At 36.4% G+C, this 20,146-nt stretch overlaps 1 protein-coding gene across 1 annotated transcript; it reads left to right on the top strand.

Moving 5' to 3' along the window:
- The first annotated feature begins 2,448 nt into the window (after positions 1-2,448).
- Positions 2,449-5,727, top strand: LOC122290817 (serine/threonine-protein kinase D6PK). The gene is made up of 2 exons (XM_043098481.1): positions 2,449-3,079; positions 4,854-5,727. Exons 1-2 carry the CDS (start codon positions 2,502-2,504, stop codon positions 5,641-5,643), a joined length of 1,368 nt encoding a protein of 455 aa, XP_042954415.1. The 5' UTR covers positions 2,449-2,501; the 3' UTR covers positions 5,644-5,727.
- The last annotated feature ends 14,419 nt before the right edge of the window (positions 5,728-20,146 follow it).

The raw sequence follows: 20,146 nt of genomic DNA, 5'->3' as shown, positions 1-20,146 counted from the left end.
TGCAAGGACAAGAACAATAACTAAACAACGTTAATAGAAGTCCCAACTAATAATACTCTTTGTTAATATATATATATATATAAATATGATAATTAAATTAATTATACGTTAGTATATTGTTTATTAATGGGAGTTATCTTCGGTTGCGACGTATGAAGGAAACAAAAGGATGATGTGGGTGAGAGTGATGCTTATGTCTGTTGTTTATGTATTTAGTGTTAAAGCTTGCATGCATGCATATTGATCATAAAGTGCATGGCCTTCAAAATCTGTGCGTGATATTGCATGCGCAGCAGCAATCAACTAACATGGTGGTTTGGTTTTAAATCCATGTGGCATGAATGGTGGGTGTGAATAGATTTTATGACAATGGTTAGCAGACAAAAGTGTTGTTGTTGCGACAATTCATGATGCGAAACATGAGTTGTTTTATTTAAGTGGTAAATATATGATGAAACTGTATTAATGTATCACGACGTTAATAAATATGATTAGAGTTAACAAAATCTAGAATGAAGATGATCAATAGTATTACATTTTACGAAATGACGTCTTTTACGAGATTTAGATACCGTATTAGATAATGATTTCAGATTAAAATTGAAAGTAAAATAAAATATTGTTACAATATTATTTTTTTAATATTATTATTATTTTAAAATTTAAAAATTTTGAATTATTTATTATAATGATGAGATCGATAAAATATTTTAACTATCCAAATGAAATTATTATAAAACTTGTAAAAAGTCCAAATACCATTTGTGTACTTTTTTTGAGTCATTATGAGACTCGCTTCAATAACATGTTAGGTGGGTTAAAAATTAGATCACTTGCAAACATATATTCTTTAATCAACTATGACAAACCCTCATTTTCGAAGAAGTGGAAATCAAAATATTAAGATTTTATCATTACAAGAAAATTAGATAGTTATTACCATTTATTTTCTGTAAAAATAATAATTATTTTATCAAAAAATAGTTATTTTCACAGAAAATAAATAGCAATTCAATTTGTAAAAGATAAAGGATGTTTTTTATTTTAGATTTTGTATATGATCACACTTACTAATAATAGAATATATGTCTATTCATTTCCATTTGAATTAATATATGAAAATATTAAAAATGCGTCATATCAACATCATGTATGACAGGGAAAATGACAAAATTTATGATAAAAAAAATATCATTAACTTTTACCAAATATAATTTTTTTTGGGATTCATTATATTTATAAAAATGTACTTAAACTAACCCAATTCGAAGTACTACGACTTAATTAGATTATATATTATAGGATGATAATACATCATCATATAATATATATATATATATATATATATATATAGAAATGATATTTACAGTCGTGGTTGGGCAAACGGCGTGCAGTCGCTTTGAAAAAAATAATTAATATGGGACCTACATGAAAAAAAAACTTTTTAATCATGGATCTCACTCTTTTTCAAAGCGATTGCGCGGCATTTACAATTCTACGACTATATGCAATATTGCTCGTATATATATATATATATATATATGTATGGATGATTTCTTCTTTTTCAGAGATTAACAGAAATGAAATGTTATCACATATATGATCTCATTACAATAAAAATAAAAATATATATTTTTAGAAGAGTAATGTTATAATTATAAAACACATGAGCCCCATGTAGTTATTTAAAAAAAAAAAAATTATTATTCTCACACTAAAACTATCATTTCTCATCGGAATGTTAGTGATTATTTTCATGATAACAATAAAAAATGTTTAGCCTAGGAATGCATGGATTCTTGTATTTTTCTTACTGTGCTGGATCATGTAATCTGCATCCCTTTCTTCCGGACAAAAACACAACATATGCATATCTTTTGCGCACTGTACGTACGTACATGTCTCGGCACTCAGCAGCAACAAAAAAACACAAGATGCTGACCACTCCAATTGCGAGCTAGCTAGCATGCCTCGTCGACGACACCGTATCTGCTAAAATAGCACTTTGTCATACGGGAACGTGTCACATTGTCTGTAAATTGTGGGGCTCCTAGTAAAAGGCAGAATTGGCAGTACGCATAAAAGTCGTCGTTTGAGGTTGGTGAATTCTCTTCTTTTTTTTAATCATTATTTATTACAGTCAAGTTTATTAAAATAATTTATTATTATAATTATTATTTTTTAATAATTTTTTATTAATGTTAAAATATCCGATTCTAAATTAAATCGATCCTTCCCGAATCCGATTTCGATTTTTGCAAAAAGTTGATTCTTATTGCATGTGGGTACGTGATTCGATATTTTGATATTTCTCACGTAAACATGGACCGACCACCTTGTACCAAAATTCCACACAAAACCAAGTTTGGACCTGGCCCCCTCACATGGCCCAAAATACTCTTATTGGCCCATCACCCCCAACACCCCTCCTCCCCCAACTCTTCAAAACCTCCTCTCTCTCTCTCTCTCCCACTGCACGCTCTCTTACTCCTCCGAGTAAAATGGAGCCTTGGCTGGACGACTTAGCCGACGACCTCCAGAGCCTGAGCTTCGCCTCCACAGCCACCACCGCCACCACTGCCACAGCCGACATCAACCGCGGCACTAGCTTCGGCTCCGAGGCCACTCTCACTGTCTCCTCTGGCTCACTTGGCTCCACCTCTAAGCCCCACGCACCCTCCTCCGATCCCTGCTGGTCCGCCATCCACCGGATCCGGTCCGAGTCACCTACTCGCCAGCTCGGCCTCTCCGACCTCCGCTTCGTCCTCCGGCTCGGTTCCGGCGACATAGGCTCCGTCTACCTGGCAGAGGTCAAGTCCGCACCGGCCGACTCCGAGGGCTGCCTCTTTGCCGCCAAAGTGATGGACAAGAAGGAGCTCGCCAGCCGGAGTAAAGAAGGTCGCGCCAAAACCGAGAGGGAAATCCTCGAAATGTTGGACCACCCTTTCTTGCCCACGCTCTACGCCAGCATCGACTCCCCCAAATGGCTCTGCCTCTTGACCGAGTTCTGCCCCGGCGGCGACCTCCACGTGCTCCGGCAACGCCAGCCCTCCAAACGCTTCCACCAATCTGCCGTCAGGTGCGCACCTTACTCACTACTCTCCGACCCCACACCCCCCAAAAAAAAACTCCCGTTTCTTGTTTCGTTTTCCTCGAAATTTGACGCTGAACTCTAGTAGGAAAAAAGAAAAGAATGAATGAATAGATTCATAATTCCTATTAAACTTTTCAACTAAAAATAAAATAAAAACTCTTCTAAATTTGTTCAAAATAACAAACTTTCACATTTCCTCTTTTATAAGATTTACCTATATTTTAATGTCCTCTTTCTTTTACATTCAGATCTTAATGTAATCCTCGGAGACATCAAGCAACCTTTTTCCTTACCTTAATCATATCTGTTTAGGAATTTTGATTCACTTATAATATTAGTAGTTATTAACTTATTGTTCTGAATAATTTTATCGCCATGATCACTAAAGCTTGCAGGGCTGCCTTTTGATAATACTGAACACCTCGAGTAATAAGGAATATTCAGTGACAATACCCAGATAAATTAGATAATGCGTGCACTTCTTGAAGAAAAATTCCTCTTTCATGATGCATGCAGCATGCTTGTTATCTTCATATCAAAATTACTGAAAAATATTTGTCTGGACTTCAAGGTATATTCTGGGAAAGACATGAGTTTTAGAACATTTCCTGAGCATTTGACACCGTAGAAAAACTCCTACATGTAATATTAAAAATTCTAAGAAATTTTAATAGATATGGTAGATTGAGATAATTAGTCCTACGGAATTGTTGAAAAGTGATAAATCATTTTCTGAAATTAATGGTACATACGTACGATTGTTAGTTCGGTCGAGAGTCATCAATCCCAGGTTTTATGGCCCAACCAATTTTCCTTAAATTCTTCTGTTGCGACAGTTGGGCTAACCTGCAGGCGCTAATTCTTGATCGGTCTGCATTAATTAGATTATGTTCTAATTCATAAAACAGAAACTTGCGTTGTTTGAGGGACACGAAATCCTAAAATCTTGTTTGTTTTCTATTGGAATCAGATCTTGCCATTTTTATTTATTTGTACCGTTCATGAGGCCAATTACACATCCAGGAAATCCGTGAGCTTTCGCTGGATTTCGGGATTTTATATTTTGGGTAAATTTATCTGATACCATTGGCACCTAGTATTTAGTTTATTGCTTTCTGGCCCCCCCATTTTGATTTTTATAATTTATTGCCTTTCTAGAGCACCTAAATTTTTTAAAATATCTTACTTTTTCACCCCTTTTCCCGCCACTTCTAGAACACCTGGACGTACCTTTGCAGTCTATTTTATTCCTCTGTCTTCCCACTTTCTTTCTGTATATTCCTTTATCCTGATTTTGAACGGGAGCCGTTCAAATAACATTTGGAAAGAATACGACATCAAGATGGTAGGTCGCAAATTTCTTGCAAATTAATATAGGAGTTTGGAAAGTAAATGGCAATATGGGTATCAGGCTCCCAACACTTTATTGCACTAGATTTTGATGATGATTTCAAACTCATCTCTGCTTAAACAAATATGGAAAGTAGACAACCAACATGATAACAAAACAGCACAACCATTCTATTTCATCATTTTCGGTCATATCAGTCCTTTTATGGAACAAACTAGAGATTGATTCATCATATATTCTTTTCCTCCTTTTAACTTTAATGTCTACCTATGGTAATGTTTGTATTTTTAAAAGAAATGTTAAGCATTGGTTTCTCGACACCAACCATATTGTGTTTGTTCTTTTAGTACTGTTTATGATCTTATCGTTTTTGCTTGAAAATATCGTAATCTGTTGGTGCCTCTTCAGGTTCTATGCATCGGAGGTGGTGGTGGCTTTAGAATACCTTCACATGATGGGGATTGTATACCGTGATCTCAAGCCTGAAAATGTGCTCGTTAGATCGGATGGCCACATCATGCTCACTGACTTTGACCTCTCGTTAAAGTGTGACAGATCCACATCGGCGGCTCAGATTGTTTCTGATCAGGACCTATCAAGTCCTGCCCCCCAGATGGACTGTCCAGTTGATCCACCCCCTTTCACCTCAACTTCGTGCATTATTCCTAATTGTATGGTCCCTGCTGTGTCATGTTTCCAACCAAGGCGCAAGCGCAAGAAGAAACTGGGCATGCATGGTAGACCCGAATTCGTGGCCGAGCCCATTGACGTTCGGTCCATGTCTTTTGTTGGGACGCACGAGTATTTGGCACCGGAGATTGTGTCTGGTGAGGGCCATGGGAGTGCTGTTGATTGGTGGACACTAGGGATATTTATGTTTGAGTTATTTTATGGGGTCACACCCTTTAGGGGTGTGGGCAATGATCTAACCCTAGCTAACATTGTGGCTCGAGCCCTCGAGTTTCCAAAGGAGCCTGTCGTGCCCGCCCCGGCAAAGGACCTCATATCTCAACTGTTAGCTAAAGATCCGGTGAGGCGGCTAGGGAACACTATGGGTGCGTCGGCCATCAAGCACCACCCCTTTTTCCAAGGGGTCAATTGGGCATTGTTAAGATGTACAGCCCCACCCTTTGTTCCCCCACCATTCACTAGAGAAGTAGATGAAAGCTGTCCAGAGACGCATATGGATTATTATTAGTGATTGAAAAAGAATATATATATATATATATTAAATAAAGAAGATCTCACAATACAAAACATAGATAATGACTTGATTGGTCCACTTGCCATAATCTGACCCACTTTGATTTGATCATATATACAATGCATTGGTGATTCTACTAGCATTAAGTTGAAAATGGGACAAATGATTGTGAGCATGATTGAGAGTTGCTATTCCTCATAAAAAGACGAACAAAAAGAGTTGATATCAACAGATGGATATTCACAAACTTGCCTCAATCAATCCATCAATCAAGGTGGCAGGAAGTTGATTACCATCTGATCGATAATTTTAATCAGAAAAAACTGTTCTCCAATTTCAATATATTTGAATTTGGGTAAAAGTTTCTTGTAATATATATATATATATAAAATGAAAGCTTTAAACATAAGTAGCAATAAAACTCAATTATTTTAGTAAATACAGCAATGTGGGGAAGTGGATCCGAGAACATAAAACGTAAAGAATGGTGTTGAATTGAGAGGGTAAAGAGAGTTGCACCACGTGATAGGCTGTCAAGGCCGGTCCACCCACCCATGGCTGGTGGGGTGGAGACATGGGCATTGGTTGATGGAATCAGACGCACACCCAAGGCCAAAGCCAACGCGTAGGGTGTATTTGTTTGTGTGTTCGGTTGTGAAGACAATGCCCCCACCACGTGCATTGGTTTGTGCTGACGGAAAAAAGGCTTGTGTCTTCTTCGAGCGACTCGTCTTTGATTTTCTTTTAGCTCATAAACTCACATGCTCCTTGCTTCTTCTCCTCCACAATCATTAATTTATGAAGTAAAGAACTTTATTTTCCTCATTTCTAAAAGTGGGGATATGTGAATTCTTATTTATTTATTTTTATATATTTTTCTTCTCTATTTAATATATATGTGTAGACCATCGATACTATTTAGGCTTGATTTGGAAAGCAAAGTCTTCTAAACTCATTATATTTTATTTTATTTCATCTCAATATTTAAACGCCAGAAACATAAACACTTTTTCATTTCAAATTTTTAATTTTTTTATCTAATCGTTATAATTTTCCCAAACTTCTAAATAAAATATTAAAAAAATTAATTTTTTTTTCAAATCTCAAACCAAAAATAATAATTTAATAATATTTTAACTTTATAATATTTTTATTCAACTTTTTCTTTCTAATTTTTCAAAACTTCATAAAATATATTAATTCAAATTATTTCACTATTATTAACAGATAATCTCATCTCATCTCACCATCCAAACAAGACCTCAGTTTTCACAAGATACTCATGTGTAAATGACTTGCTACTCACATTTTATCATTAAAAAAAAAAAAATCATGTATTACGGGCATTAATACTGCTAATTTATATCCCTTATGATAGAACTTATTGGGTCATTACCGAGTACCAATTGTGATACAAGACATCATTGGAAGAAAATAAAGTCCTTATTTGCAATCTGGAGAGTATTATTCATTAATTAATCTTATTCATTAATCTTCACGTCTTTTTGTTTTATTTTATTTATTTTTAATTTATATTTTCTCTTTATTTTGATTATTTAATAAACTAGTAACTTCAACTTGCAATCTAAACTACTAAAAATTGCCAATTTACCTTAGATATAGTTTGGATAGTGAAATGAAATGAGATGGTTTTAGATGAAAGTTGAACAAAATACTGTTAGAATATTATTTTTTAATATTATTATTATTTTGTGATTTGAAAAAGTTGAATTATTTATTATATTATTATTATGGTTTGATCTCATTTCTTCTCGTCATTACAACTTTTCTAAATTTTCACATAAAATATAATAAACAATTAAACTTTTTCAAATCACAAAATAATAATTATAATAAAAAATAATATTCTAATAATATTTTATTTAACTTTCATCTAAAACTATCTCATCTTATTTTACTATCCAAATTAGGCATAAGAGTAAGAGTAGTTGGGACACATAAATGACATTGAAGTTTATTATTTTAGAAGCATTTAATATTTGAAGGGAAATATTTGAAGGGAAGCTAATGTTGTAGCTCATTTTTTAGCAAAGAATGCTCTTAGCTATTGAATGATACCATTGATTTGGAGGATTGTCCCTCTTATATTCTTTCCAATGTTGACGGAGGTAATCGGTAAAATATATTGTTTCTAAAGAAAAAATATCGTAATTTTTTAGATATATTGTTTCTAAAATATATTACATAAAAATCAATATAATTTTACAAATTCCAAAAGAAAATAATATTAAAAAAATATTAAAACATTTTTTAAATGTATCTATTCACATTTGCAAACTCTCATACAATATTTATTTCAAAAGATATATTTATTCAATTTTCTCACTCTTCTTTCTCAAAATTCAATAAAACATATTCAGTTAAACTATTTTTTTACTATTCACAAAATTTTGAGATAATTTATAGCACTAGAATCCCATTAGCTATAATAACTAGTTAGCAATATTTTAGCCATGTCTCTGTCTAGAGCCCCCCAACATCCTATGTCTCTGCCTCAAACCCCCTTCAACTCCCTTTCTACATAAACTAGCTTTCCCCATCTTTTTTCCTCCATTTCCAAAAATCTACACCAACCTTCTGTCCCCTGAATCTATCCCATGAATTCAACTAAGGATATAGCATCATCACTGAAAAAACAAAATCTTTATCCTGGACTGAACTCCTCCCTCCAACTTGGAACTAACAGAGAAAATGCCACGAAAACCTTCAATTAGATCCTTGTTGGCAAGATCATCTCACAAAAAATCCCACCTAAACCCACAATTTACAACAACATTAGATCATCCTGGCGATTTGCAAAACATCTTCATATATAAGAAATAGATGCTAACAAGCTCCATTTCCCGTGGAACATCAATTGATCCTATGTAAATGGCCCCCAAACTCCACTTTAAATGAGATAGAGTTTTCTACAATTTAATTCTGGGTACAAATCCATGGATTGCCCTGAGGGAGTATGATCCGAGAAAACGCCTCACTTTTGGAAGATGCATGGGTTTAACAAAGGAGGTAGATGGAAGCATTGACCCACTTGGCCTGCTCAACAAACCATATTTCAGAGTTAAAGTTGAAATAAATATAACCCAACCTCTAAAGCCAGGTTTTTTGCTACCGAGATCAGGAGAACCCCTACTTAGATTGATTTTAAATATGAAAGACTCTGATTTTTGTTTCAATTGTTGTCGTATTAGGACATGCATCCAACACTTGCATGAAGGAGCCTTTACGTACAAGCGAAGGGGAACTTGGGCCATGGCTAAGAGTTGAAGGCTCGGGAATAAAATAAAATCCCCAGAGCTACTTTGCAGCAACATCAAACCCCTTGATACAACATAAGAAATTTGAAAAGGGAAGCATACACTTTTCATTGACAGACTCAGAAAAGCTTTTGTTGGAATTAAGTCCCAGCACATTAAAAGCAAAAAAGACTCCCATCAATGATCAAAGTGCAAACAACTCGTTGGAAAAGCTAGAACCACAAACGGAGAACTCTAAAGAGAAGGAGACGAGCCACTCAACAGAACCCACGACTGAGCCTGCTACCCAACTCGAGTCCCTCTCATCCAACTCAGCTAGTCACATTTCCCCTCACATAAATGTTAGTATTAATTTGCCAACACACACCTCCAACATTTACAAGACATCTAACATATCAAAGAAAAAAAAGGGACAAAAGTCTTTGACTCAGAATTTTTTCTGGCCTCCTGCATTAACCCAAGACTGATGGCATCCCATCACTGTAATGGATATCCAAGAAGAGTCATTCGCAATGTCACTAGGAGGGCTAGACTTGCCGAGACTACGAGGGTTGCATTGGGTAGCATACATGGCTTGGGTAGTGAGGCATTGGGCGTCCAAGGCAAGTGCAACTAGAAGAGTTTCATATGTTGGCCAATTCCTTGATTTTAGGAGTTGGATGACAAGATAACAAGAATGTTGTATGAGAAGATGACAAGATCCTAAAAGATAGGAGTGAAGGCGCCATCTAGAGGGGTGGCCAGCCATCTCCATTATTTTAGGAAGTTTGTTTATTTTTCACTTGGTTTATTTCCTTTTAATTAGGAGATTTGTCTAGCTTTAGTGTATTTATGATTATTTCCTAGTTTATTTCCTTTATGTTAGGTATTTGATTTTATTTCCTTTTAAGTTAGGAATTTATGTATGTTGGGTGAGATCTAGATCTATTGTGGCCGAAACCCTAGAGGTTTCTATATAAGTTTTGGCCTTGATTGTTTGTTCATTAATTATTGTTATGTTTTTGCAATAAATGAGAATTTCCTCTTCAAAACCTTTGAGAGTTAAGTGCTAGCCAAAGCTAGTCTTGATTTTCACCGACCAACCAATTTGGATCTTTGTGTTGCTTTAAGTTAGAAATTGATGTATGTTGGGATGAGATCTACATCTATTGCCGAAACCCTAAAGGTTTCTATATAAGTTTCGGCCTTGATTGTTTATTCATCAATTATTGTTATGTTTTTTCAATGAATGGAAATCTTCTCTTCAAAACCTTTTGACAGTTAAGTGCTAGTTCGAACTAGTCTTGATTTTCACCAACCAACCAATTTGGATCTTTGCGTTGCCTTGAGGTAACCCGAGATCTAGCCAACCAACAAGCAAAAAACCCTAAATCTAATCACCCAACATGCCAATTACAAGTGAGTGAGAGTGAGGCTTCCATCAATTGGTTCTTTCATTGAGAGCGATCCAAACCAAGATGAGGAAGCCATGTCTAATCGACAACCAACTCATAGGGAGTGTATTGAGAATATTGAACCGCTTTGGAGGCACAACAAACTGCCACAAATGAAAGGCTTGGAAGGATTGAGGAGGTGCTCCACCAATTGGTAGATCAAAGGAGGAATGGAGAGGGAAGAAGCCATAGAAGATGAGCTTATAGTCCTGAGGGTTCTATTGGATCTAGAAGAAGTCAACGTCATGAGAGTGTGGATGACTCAGATTCATCTTCTCAAGATTCCTCAAGCACTCATGAGGAATCAATCGGGGAAAGTGAAAGAGAAGAAGGGAATCATGAAGAGAGAAGAGGAGCATGTTGGGGAGAAATTCTAAAGCCAAAGATGGACTTTTCAAAGTTCGATGGTGATGATCTGAGCACGTGGATTAGTAGAGCTGAGCAATATTTTGAGCATAATCACATGGAGGGCCATGAAAAAGTGTCATATGCCTCTTACTTCCTTGAAGGGGAGGCCAACCGATGGTGGCAATAGATGAGGAAGACGTATGGAGCTCAAATGAGGGAGTTGAAGTGGAAGAAGTTCATCAAGGAGCTTTTGAGGAGATTCGGGCCAACCGAGTATATGGATTACCATGAGATTCTCTCAAAGATTAAGCAAACTGGATCTTTAAGAGATCACTAAAAAGAGTTCGAGTATTTGTCCACTAGAGCATATGGGTGGTCGGAGAAGGCCGTTATTGGGACCTTTGTGGGTGGATTGAAGAGCGAGTTGGCAGCGAAAGTGAAGCTTAGGAAACCAAAGACCTTGATGCAAGCTTTGGAGGTCATACGAGTCAAGGAAGATCAACTCCAAGATCTAAAGAAGAGTAACTGGTTTGAAGTGAGGAAACCACCCCTAATGTTTTCAAGAGTGATGCAAACATGACTTTTGGCAAGGACTTCTTATTGGGAGGTCATAGTGAAGGCGCATCAAGTGGATTTAAACCCTTACTTGTGGGGGTGAAGAGACTATCTTGGGATGAGATGCAACGAAGAAGAGAGAAGGAGCTTTGTTTCAATTGCAATGAAAGGTTCACTACGGGCCACAAATGCAAAGGTAAGCAAATCTATCTCATAAAGGTGGAGTCCGAAGAAGAGGAAGGTGTAGTGGAGGAAGAGCAAGGGCAAAAAGAGCAAGATCAACATGAGGCCATAGGGGGAGACCCTCGAATTTCTATTCATGCTTTGGTGGGTGTTGTCGGGCAAAAAACAATGAAAACACAAGCACACATCAGCAAGATGGAGATAACAGTTCTTATTGACAATGGTTCATATTTGAACTTTATCAATTCAAAGGTGGCCGAGAGCTTGGGGTTGCCTATGACTTCTATTGCTCCATTTGAGGTCAAGGTAGCTAGTGGGAAGAGGATGATGTGTAGAGAAGTACATAAAAAGGTATGTTTGAAAACACAAGATCTTGAAATTATGGTAGACTTGTATTCTTTGCCTATTGTTGGGTTGGATGTGTTGTTAGGTGTGCAATGGTTAGAGGAGTTAGGGAAGATTGTATCGGATTATAAAAAAATGACTATAGAGTTCATAATGAGAGACAAATGGGTGACCATGAGAATGAGTAGAAGAAGAGAGTGCAAGGTCATGGGTCCTAGTGAGAGAGAGAAGAACTTGAGGCAAGGGGGCAATGTTTTGCTGGCCTCCAAACCGAGGGGCTTGATGAGGACCATGAAGTGAAGGATGACGACTTGGAGAGGGAGTTAGGGGCCAAGGTGTCTCTTGATTTGAGAAAATATGTCAGAAGATGTGATACTTGCCCAAGGGTGAAGGGTGAGAGTAGCAAACCCAAGGGGTTGATGCAACTCTTATCGATCCCTACTCAATCTTGGTAGGATGTTACCATAGATTTTGTGGAGAGGTTGCCACTCTTAAATAGTTGTGATGGGGTGCTTGTAGCCTATGAAATGGAAAGTTCACCAAATGATTTGGTGGATATGGAACTTAGAGAGAGGGATGAAGTCTTGAAGGATCTCAAGAAGAATTTGGCACATATTTAAGACCAAATGAAGAAGCACTTTGACAAAGGGAGGAGTATGGAGTCCTTTGAACTGGGTGAGTAGGTATTTCTCAAGTACCTACCAAGAGAGCACAAGGCACTATCCAAGGCAATATTAAGCAAGTTTAGGGTTAAGTATTTTGGTCCATATCAAGTGTTGGAGAATTGCAGACAGCTTGCAAACAAGTTAGATCTACCGGTAGGGATTCACATTCACCCTATTTTTCATGTCTCATGGCTAAGGAAGAAGGTTTGAGATCCAATCAAGGTGGTGAGTAAGATGCCCATGGTGGATGAAGAGTGTTGCACCTAAACTTTGACTCAAACTAGTGAACCAAAAATTCAGGGCAATTTTATCTGCAAGTATGCAGGTGTTGTAGTACCTAACAGGGTCGAATCTACATAGATTAACTTATATAATAAGGAAAATAAACTCACACAATGAAAAGAAATTATTAAAAGAAACGCACAATCAAATATAAGATAAAATTACTGAGATGAAGATTTTTAAAATAACTGAATAAAACTAAAATGATAAAATAAATTGATATGGAGAACAACTAAGGTTTTGAAGACCCGTCTAATAATTTAGAATATTGTTTCTGATCAATTTATTTCAATTAAATTAGAATAATGATTCTATTTAATTGGAAGATTTAACATTTAAGGTCAAGAAAAATAATCACTAATGATTAAGCATGAACAATTGATGGTTAAAACATTTACAAACTCATTTGAATATCACAAGAATTTTTTCAAGCATTCACTGTATTCAGAAATCACAATGAATCAAGATAAATGAATAGATAATCAAACTATCCAATAATAAAAGTATTCAATCGATCAAACTCACAATATAAATTTTAATGTTGATCCAAAAATAATGTTTAAATCATTAGATTTCACCTCTAACCTTAGTACAAAAATTTAGCCAACCATGGTCAACATGAGAGCTATGGAAATCAAAGAAAGATTCTCCATCAGAAACCTAAAATAAAACGCACCAATCAAACACTAGAAAACAACGGAGTACATAGAACAAAAGTGAAGAGAAAATACAACCAAAAAAGAACACCTCTGCTCTCGTCTCTCTCCCCAAAAGTCCTTGCTCCCCAGTCCGTCTCACGTCCGTTCCCTGTTTCCAAGATGTGTCCCTCCAAAATCTTCTTCGTCCAGCCTTTTCCTCAAGTTCCAGTCCCAAACAAAAATGAAATCCCTTCCCGCCTCGTTTCCTGCTCTTTTTTGAAAAAAAACCAGCAGCGTCTTCATGTTCCCAACACCAGACCAAAAGAAGTCCTCTCCTCTTTACGTCCACCCCCCACTCTATTCGTAAGTCCTCTTCTAAAAAACTACTCCTCTCATTTTCTCTCTCATCTATCTCTCTCTCTTTCTGTAACTCCCAAAAACCAGACCTTCAGCCATAAAGAAAAAACTCCCCTTGCTCTTACTTCTGCGGCGTTCAGTCTCTTTAAAAAAAAAAACTCCAGCCCCTCTCTGTTTTCTCCCCCAAAATCTACTCGCCTCTCTTTTTCGTTCAAGTCCAGCCTGCCCACTCTCTCCAAAGCTCCATAGTTTCGTCATCCCCTCAGTTTTTCTGTCTTTTTCCTTTTTTTTTTTTCTATTTTTTTCCTAGTGCAACGTGTTCTGTAAATCACTCCTCGTGAAGTGCAGCGTCAACCTCTCTTGCATCTTTCCTTTTCCAGGCCATAAAGTCCACTTCTCTCTCCTGCTGCGTCCAAAGCTCCTGTGTGACAGTCCTCTTTTCATCAAACATCAGTGCCGAAGTCACTCTTGAAGCCCAGCAATGTTCTGTTTTTCCTGCCTCTAGAAACCACATGCAACACTCTTCCTTTTTGTGTAGAGCAACTTCCAAGAAATAAAGCATCGATTAAAGCATGAGGCATCAACCTCACATCTCATTTCATGAAAATACATCTAGTACTATGTATAACATACATTCATATGCATACAATGACATACTTGGGATGCATAAAAAGGGGCTGCTAAAGGGGGCCGTTACATACTTATGCTTGAAAACTTCTACTTAGCATCTTTTTGTAAAATATCATCCGTGTCATTTGATAAAATATCGTAAAGGAAAAACATTCCATTTTCATTTTCATTTATTTAGAAAACTCTAGAAGTGTATGAACGTAATACTTACTTGGACTCCATGACATACTCATTGCATACAATCCATTCATGTACGTGTCAAATGGCAACCTACATGCATACACATAACCTTAACGTAATTCTCTATTGTAATATATAAGCAACTAAAATAGAAATAGAACTACATTTCGCTTGGAACACTCTTCTTCTATCCCAAGTTCTTACATACCATTTACTATGCTAAAACCTTCGAGATCCATTTACAGTCACTACTTCTGTCTTTTATGTCTTCCTTACCATGTTTGCTCTTTTCGGGACCCACTTGGGTCACCTTTTCCAAATTCAACATTCTACTTTTAGGTCTTATCCCATAAAGTGAACATCTATGATTCACTTTAGGGTTAAGACACTAAGACCTTCATCTTACTTTCCTATTAACCACATTCTGATGCATGACTCAAGCCAACTAAGTCATGCATCCCAATCCTTGACAACATACCCATTACTACCTAAATGCATCCTAACCCATACTCAATCCTCATTCCCATCCATACATGCCACATGACTTCAAACCAACTCTGAGGTTTAAATATCGTGTAACCATGCTTAGGATAGATTACTCATTATATATGATAAATCCGTTCGGTACACATGTCTCACCAAATGCACATGTACCCTACCCTTTACTACCTAAGATTCGTTGAACTCCCACTTGTATAAACAAGCTCCACACTCCGATATCAACTTCTACTCAAATCCGATCAGTAGGACCTTCCTACTTCCTAGTCCTTTATAAGTTCATTCCAACACTTACATGACAAGACCCATTCATTCTATGCCTTGGTCTTGTCGCTTAGCTCGAGACTAACCTCAAGCTACATCGTGACACCCGTCACTATGATAGGGTCACGTCACAACTATTTCGGGACACTGTTCTATAGTTCCTGACACTACACCATACGCTTTACTCTCCTCGATTACGTAGCTCTCATTTTCTTCATGACACGCCACACGGTGTATTGTTTCACCTCATGGAGTACACTCCACGTGTACTTCCTCCATACTACTATGCTGCATCACAACTACGGCATATACTTCACAGCATAGTTCACAACACTACATAGCACATTACACAATTATGCCCAACACTTCATTTCACTTCACAGCGAACTTCACCATACTAACATCACAGTCCACAACCAATCAACTAACATCTAACATAATTAATGATGGAGAGAGGGTTATATCATCATCAGGGTCAATCGGCATGTTACTGATTGATCTAAAATATTACATATTTTATACATTTAGAACCAATATACTTTATTTATTTTATTACATTATTATTGGTTTTAGATGGAAAAATTGTTAAGATGCATAAATCTAAGTTGTGATTTAAACTGGTTAATAGCATGATTTTATGTTTAATTTTTTAACTTGTGATTTAATTGGGTAATATTTTTTTACATGCATAATACAATTTTGATATTCTATTTTTTCTTTTTATTTTATTTTATTTTATTCTTTTCTCTTTAGGTCCAATGAATACAAAAATTAAAAAAAAGAAAAGTCAAATTAGTCAAAAAGCAAAAGTCTAAAAATGATGCTTTTTGGGACTTCAAAGGACACACGACACTTTTCTTTCATTTTGAAAAAGTTGGACCTAAGGGACATACGGAATATATTTATTTCATTGGAAACTTTGAACAGCACCGCGCAACAATTATTTTCTTTGGGAGCATTTCGGCTACGCACTTAATTCCCTTGGATATTCACTCAGTGCCGCATAGAGGATTCTCTTAAGCATTAATTCATGCTGCAACACATATATTTTTTGGAAAATTTTTCAGCGCCTTTGAATAGCTTTTTAAGAAGTCCAATTGCTACTGCAGTCTAACCTTCTCCACTGCGTTCAATCTCCATCTCCGTTCATTTGGTTTGATCTTTTCATTCCCTACTTTTTATTTAATTTCAATTTGAAATTTATGGTGTATTCTTGATATTTTTGGATTAAAAGTTTGGACATTTTATTTGCTGTTTATTTTATTTTATGTCAGTTATTTTTCTTGTTTCTTTAAAATTTTATTAAATATGTATTACAATTACATTTTATATTAATTTCAGTTTATTATTTAATTTTCAGATTAATTAAAATTGTTTAGCGTAATTGAATCTTTACTTGTTAATTTCAATTTGTTAGTCTTTTACGTTCCATTTCGACACTAAAAAAAATCTAAAAGTATGAATTTAGTCTATGACTAGTGCCCTTTTTATTTCCGTTGCACCCTTCTATTCATTGTATATACCACCACTTTTATTTGTGAAACTTTTTACTATTTTATACGAGTTTAGATTTAAACAATTTTTCCCGAGGAGACGATCTAGGAATTTTATTCCTAATTATTACACGATATCCCATGTACTTGAGATAGATTTTGTGCTACTCATTTTTGAGTGAGTCAAGTTTTTAGCGCCGTTGCTAGGGATAGTTGTCTAATTTAAATTTAAACTCGTTATTTTTTATTTTGCATTTTTTTCACTATCTTATATCTGATTACACATTTCATTTGCATCTACTACTTAGTCGCTTGAATCTTATTTATGCTATTTAGACTAAATGTTTCATGTCATGGGTGAGAGACAGTTCAAATAGGTTACTTAGAGTTACATTGAGTGTTGAGAGTAGCACACACAGCTCAGAGATAGATAGCTCTTCTGTCTCTTCTATGAGAGAAGATATTGAAATTGAACAAACCATGGCTGCATCTGCACCACACACTCTTAAGTATTATTTGCAACCCACTCGCACCACTACACTTTCATGCATTGTTTTACCTGATGATGCACCTAATTTTTCTATTAAGTAAGGCATGATGTCAGTGATACCTTAGTTCTATAGGATGGATTCTGAGAGTCCTTAACAGTACTTGACAGATTTTGAGTTGGTTTGCACTACTTTTATTACTAAGGTCATTACTGATGAATTTATTAGACTTCGTTTATTTCCTTTCTCTTTAAAAGATAGAGTGAATATTTGGTTTAATTCTTTAAGGCCTAATTCTATCTCTAGTTGATCTGATATGCAACGTGAATTCTTAAAAAAAAAAATTTCATTTTCAAAGAACTCAGTTTTTGCAAGAGCAAATAAGCCAATTCAATCATAAACCTGATGAGACTTTTTAGGCCAGTTGGGAAAAATTTAAAGATTTGGTAGAAAAATTTAAAGATTTGGTAAACATTTGTCCACATCATGGTTTCAAATCTTGGAGGTTGGTGAACTATTTTTACACTAGTCTCACTCAAGAATGCAAGCAATTTGTTCAGACGATGTGCAATGGGGAATTCTTTAGTAAGGAAATAGATGAAGCACTATCAGTTTTTGACTATCTTGCCGAGAGCACACAACAATGGAACACTCATATTGATCAAGTGCGGTTAACAGCACAGCCACTAAGGACTATTTCTAGAGGGGGCAGATATAAGCTGAAGGAAGACACTGATTTTCAAGCCTGAATAGCTACATTAATTAGAAGACTGGAGGTCATGGAAATGGAAAAAGTGAAGGTTGTTAGAGTAGTAGAGGCATGCTCTATATGTGTTGATTCAAACCATAAGACCCAAGACTACTCGATTATGCCAGTATTTCAAGAAAGTGGGTCCAAGTAGATGCAATCAGCTAACTGGATTAACATAGCACATAATCGATCTTTTTCCAACACATATAATTCGGGGTGGAGTAATCACCCAAATTTCTCATGGAGAAATGATCAGCCTGGCCGGTCTCAACTATCTCAGCAGCAACCATTTCATAAGGGTGCTCCTCAGCACCGGTATCAACCATATCAGAGTTATCCTTTCGTAGCTCCTCTTGGATTTCAGCCTCATGTAGCTGCACAGAATTCTCAGCCTCTATCATTTGCAAAGAAGTCTCTAGATGATAGTATGGCACGGATGGCTAATACACTTAAGCAATTCATGCAGATTCAGGCCACCATAAACAATCAGAACACTCAGGCCATAAATGAGTTGCGTGGGACTATTAATAAGATGAGCACGACATTGAGCATTCTAGAGAAGGAAAATTTTTCAGCATAGCCTCAACCTAATCCTTAAGTATACAGGCAACAACAACAGCAAGTGCATAATGTCTCAAGGGAAATTATTGAGACAGCGAAAGCAGTCCTTACTTTGAGAAGTGGGAAAGAAGTTCCTCAACCTAAGATGACCATGGACAAACAGGTAGTTAGCTCTAAACCTGAAGATGTAACAGAGATAGATGAAGCTGAGAAAGCACCAGAGGAAGTGAGGCTAGAGTCAAAGAAGCCTATGAGTGGAGAGGTTGAAACTAGTAAAGGGTACCAAGTACCAACCTATGGTTCCCTATCCTTAGAGATTGGCAACTGGCCAAAAGAACAAATATCATACTGAGATTCAGGAGATTTTTAAGCAAGTAAAACTTAATATTCCACTCTTGGATGCCATACAACAAGTGCCTTCGTATGCAAAATTTTTGAAGGAATTGTGCACAGTGAAGAGGAAGCTGAATGTGAAGAAGAAAGCCTTCTTAATAGACCAAGTTAGTGCACTGATATTGAGCGAGACTCCTCAGAAGTTTAGAGATCTCGACTCTCCCTACATTTCCATTATGATTGGTGAGTTACACATTGGGAAAGCTCTACTTAATCTGAGGAATAGTGTGAACTTACTACCATTCTCAGTATATGAGCAGTTGGGATTGAGTGAGCTGAAAAAGACCTCCATCATGCTACAGTTGACTGATAGGTCAATTAAAGAGCTGAGGGGTATAGTTGAAGATGTGTTGGTCTAGGTAGACAAATTTTATTACCCAATGGATTTTGTAGTTCTTGACATACAGCAGTCAGTCTCCATTATTCACCATGCGCCTGTCATCCTTAGACACCCATTCCTTGCTACTTCGAATGCACTTATTGTTAAAGTAGAGCACTAAAGCTCACTTTTAGGAATATGACATTGGAGATAAATGTGTTCAACGCTTGCAAGATGCCTAGTGGATGCGACGATTCAGATGTGCATGCTGTTGATATGGTGTATGATTTTAATGTTTCGGACTTGTTGTTAGTATTTGATTCTGAGAGTGCATCTAAGGATGGCTTTATTGAGCAGTCTAAGGCTCTTGTTGAGACAATTCTTACATCATTAGAGTTAACAGAATCAGATGGGAAGTTGACAGAGACAACTGGGTCTCTTCAGTTATCAGATGTGAGTTACACGAGTAATTGGCGTAAGCTAGTCTTTGAAACTCTTGATTTACCAGGAGCCATGAAGTCATCAAAAGAATAGATCCCAATACTAGAGTTGAAGCCACTATCCGAGGACCTGAAGTATGTTTTTCTAGGCCTAATTGAGGATACATTTCTAGTGGTCATTTCTAGTGGTCATTTCTTCTTAGCTCACTTCGGAGCAAAAAGCAGAGTTATTAACAGTGCTGAGACATAATCAAGGAGCGAGAGGCTGGACTATTACAGACATCAAAGGTATTGATCCTTCAATTTGTACCCACAATATTTTTCTAGAAGGAGATGTGAGACAACTTCATGATGCACAGCAGAGGTTGAATCCTACCATGAAGGAGGTGGTGAAAA

Source organism: Carya illinoinensis, chromosome 13, assembly GCF_018687715.1.
Source record: "Carya illinoinensis cultivar Pawnee chromosome 13, C.illinoinensisPawnee_v1, whole genome shotgun sequence".
NCBI classification, from domain to species: domain Eukaryota; kingdom Viridiplantae; phylum Streptophyta; class Magnoliopsida; order Fagales; family Juglandaceae; genus Carya; species Carya illinoinensis.
This window is presented reverse-complemented; position numbering and strand designations above follow the sequence as displayed.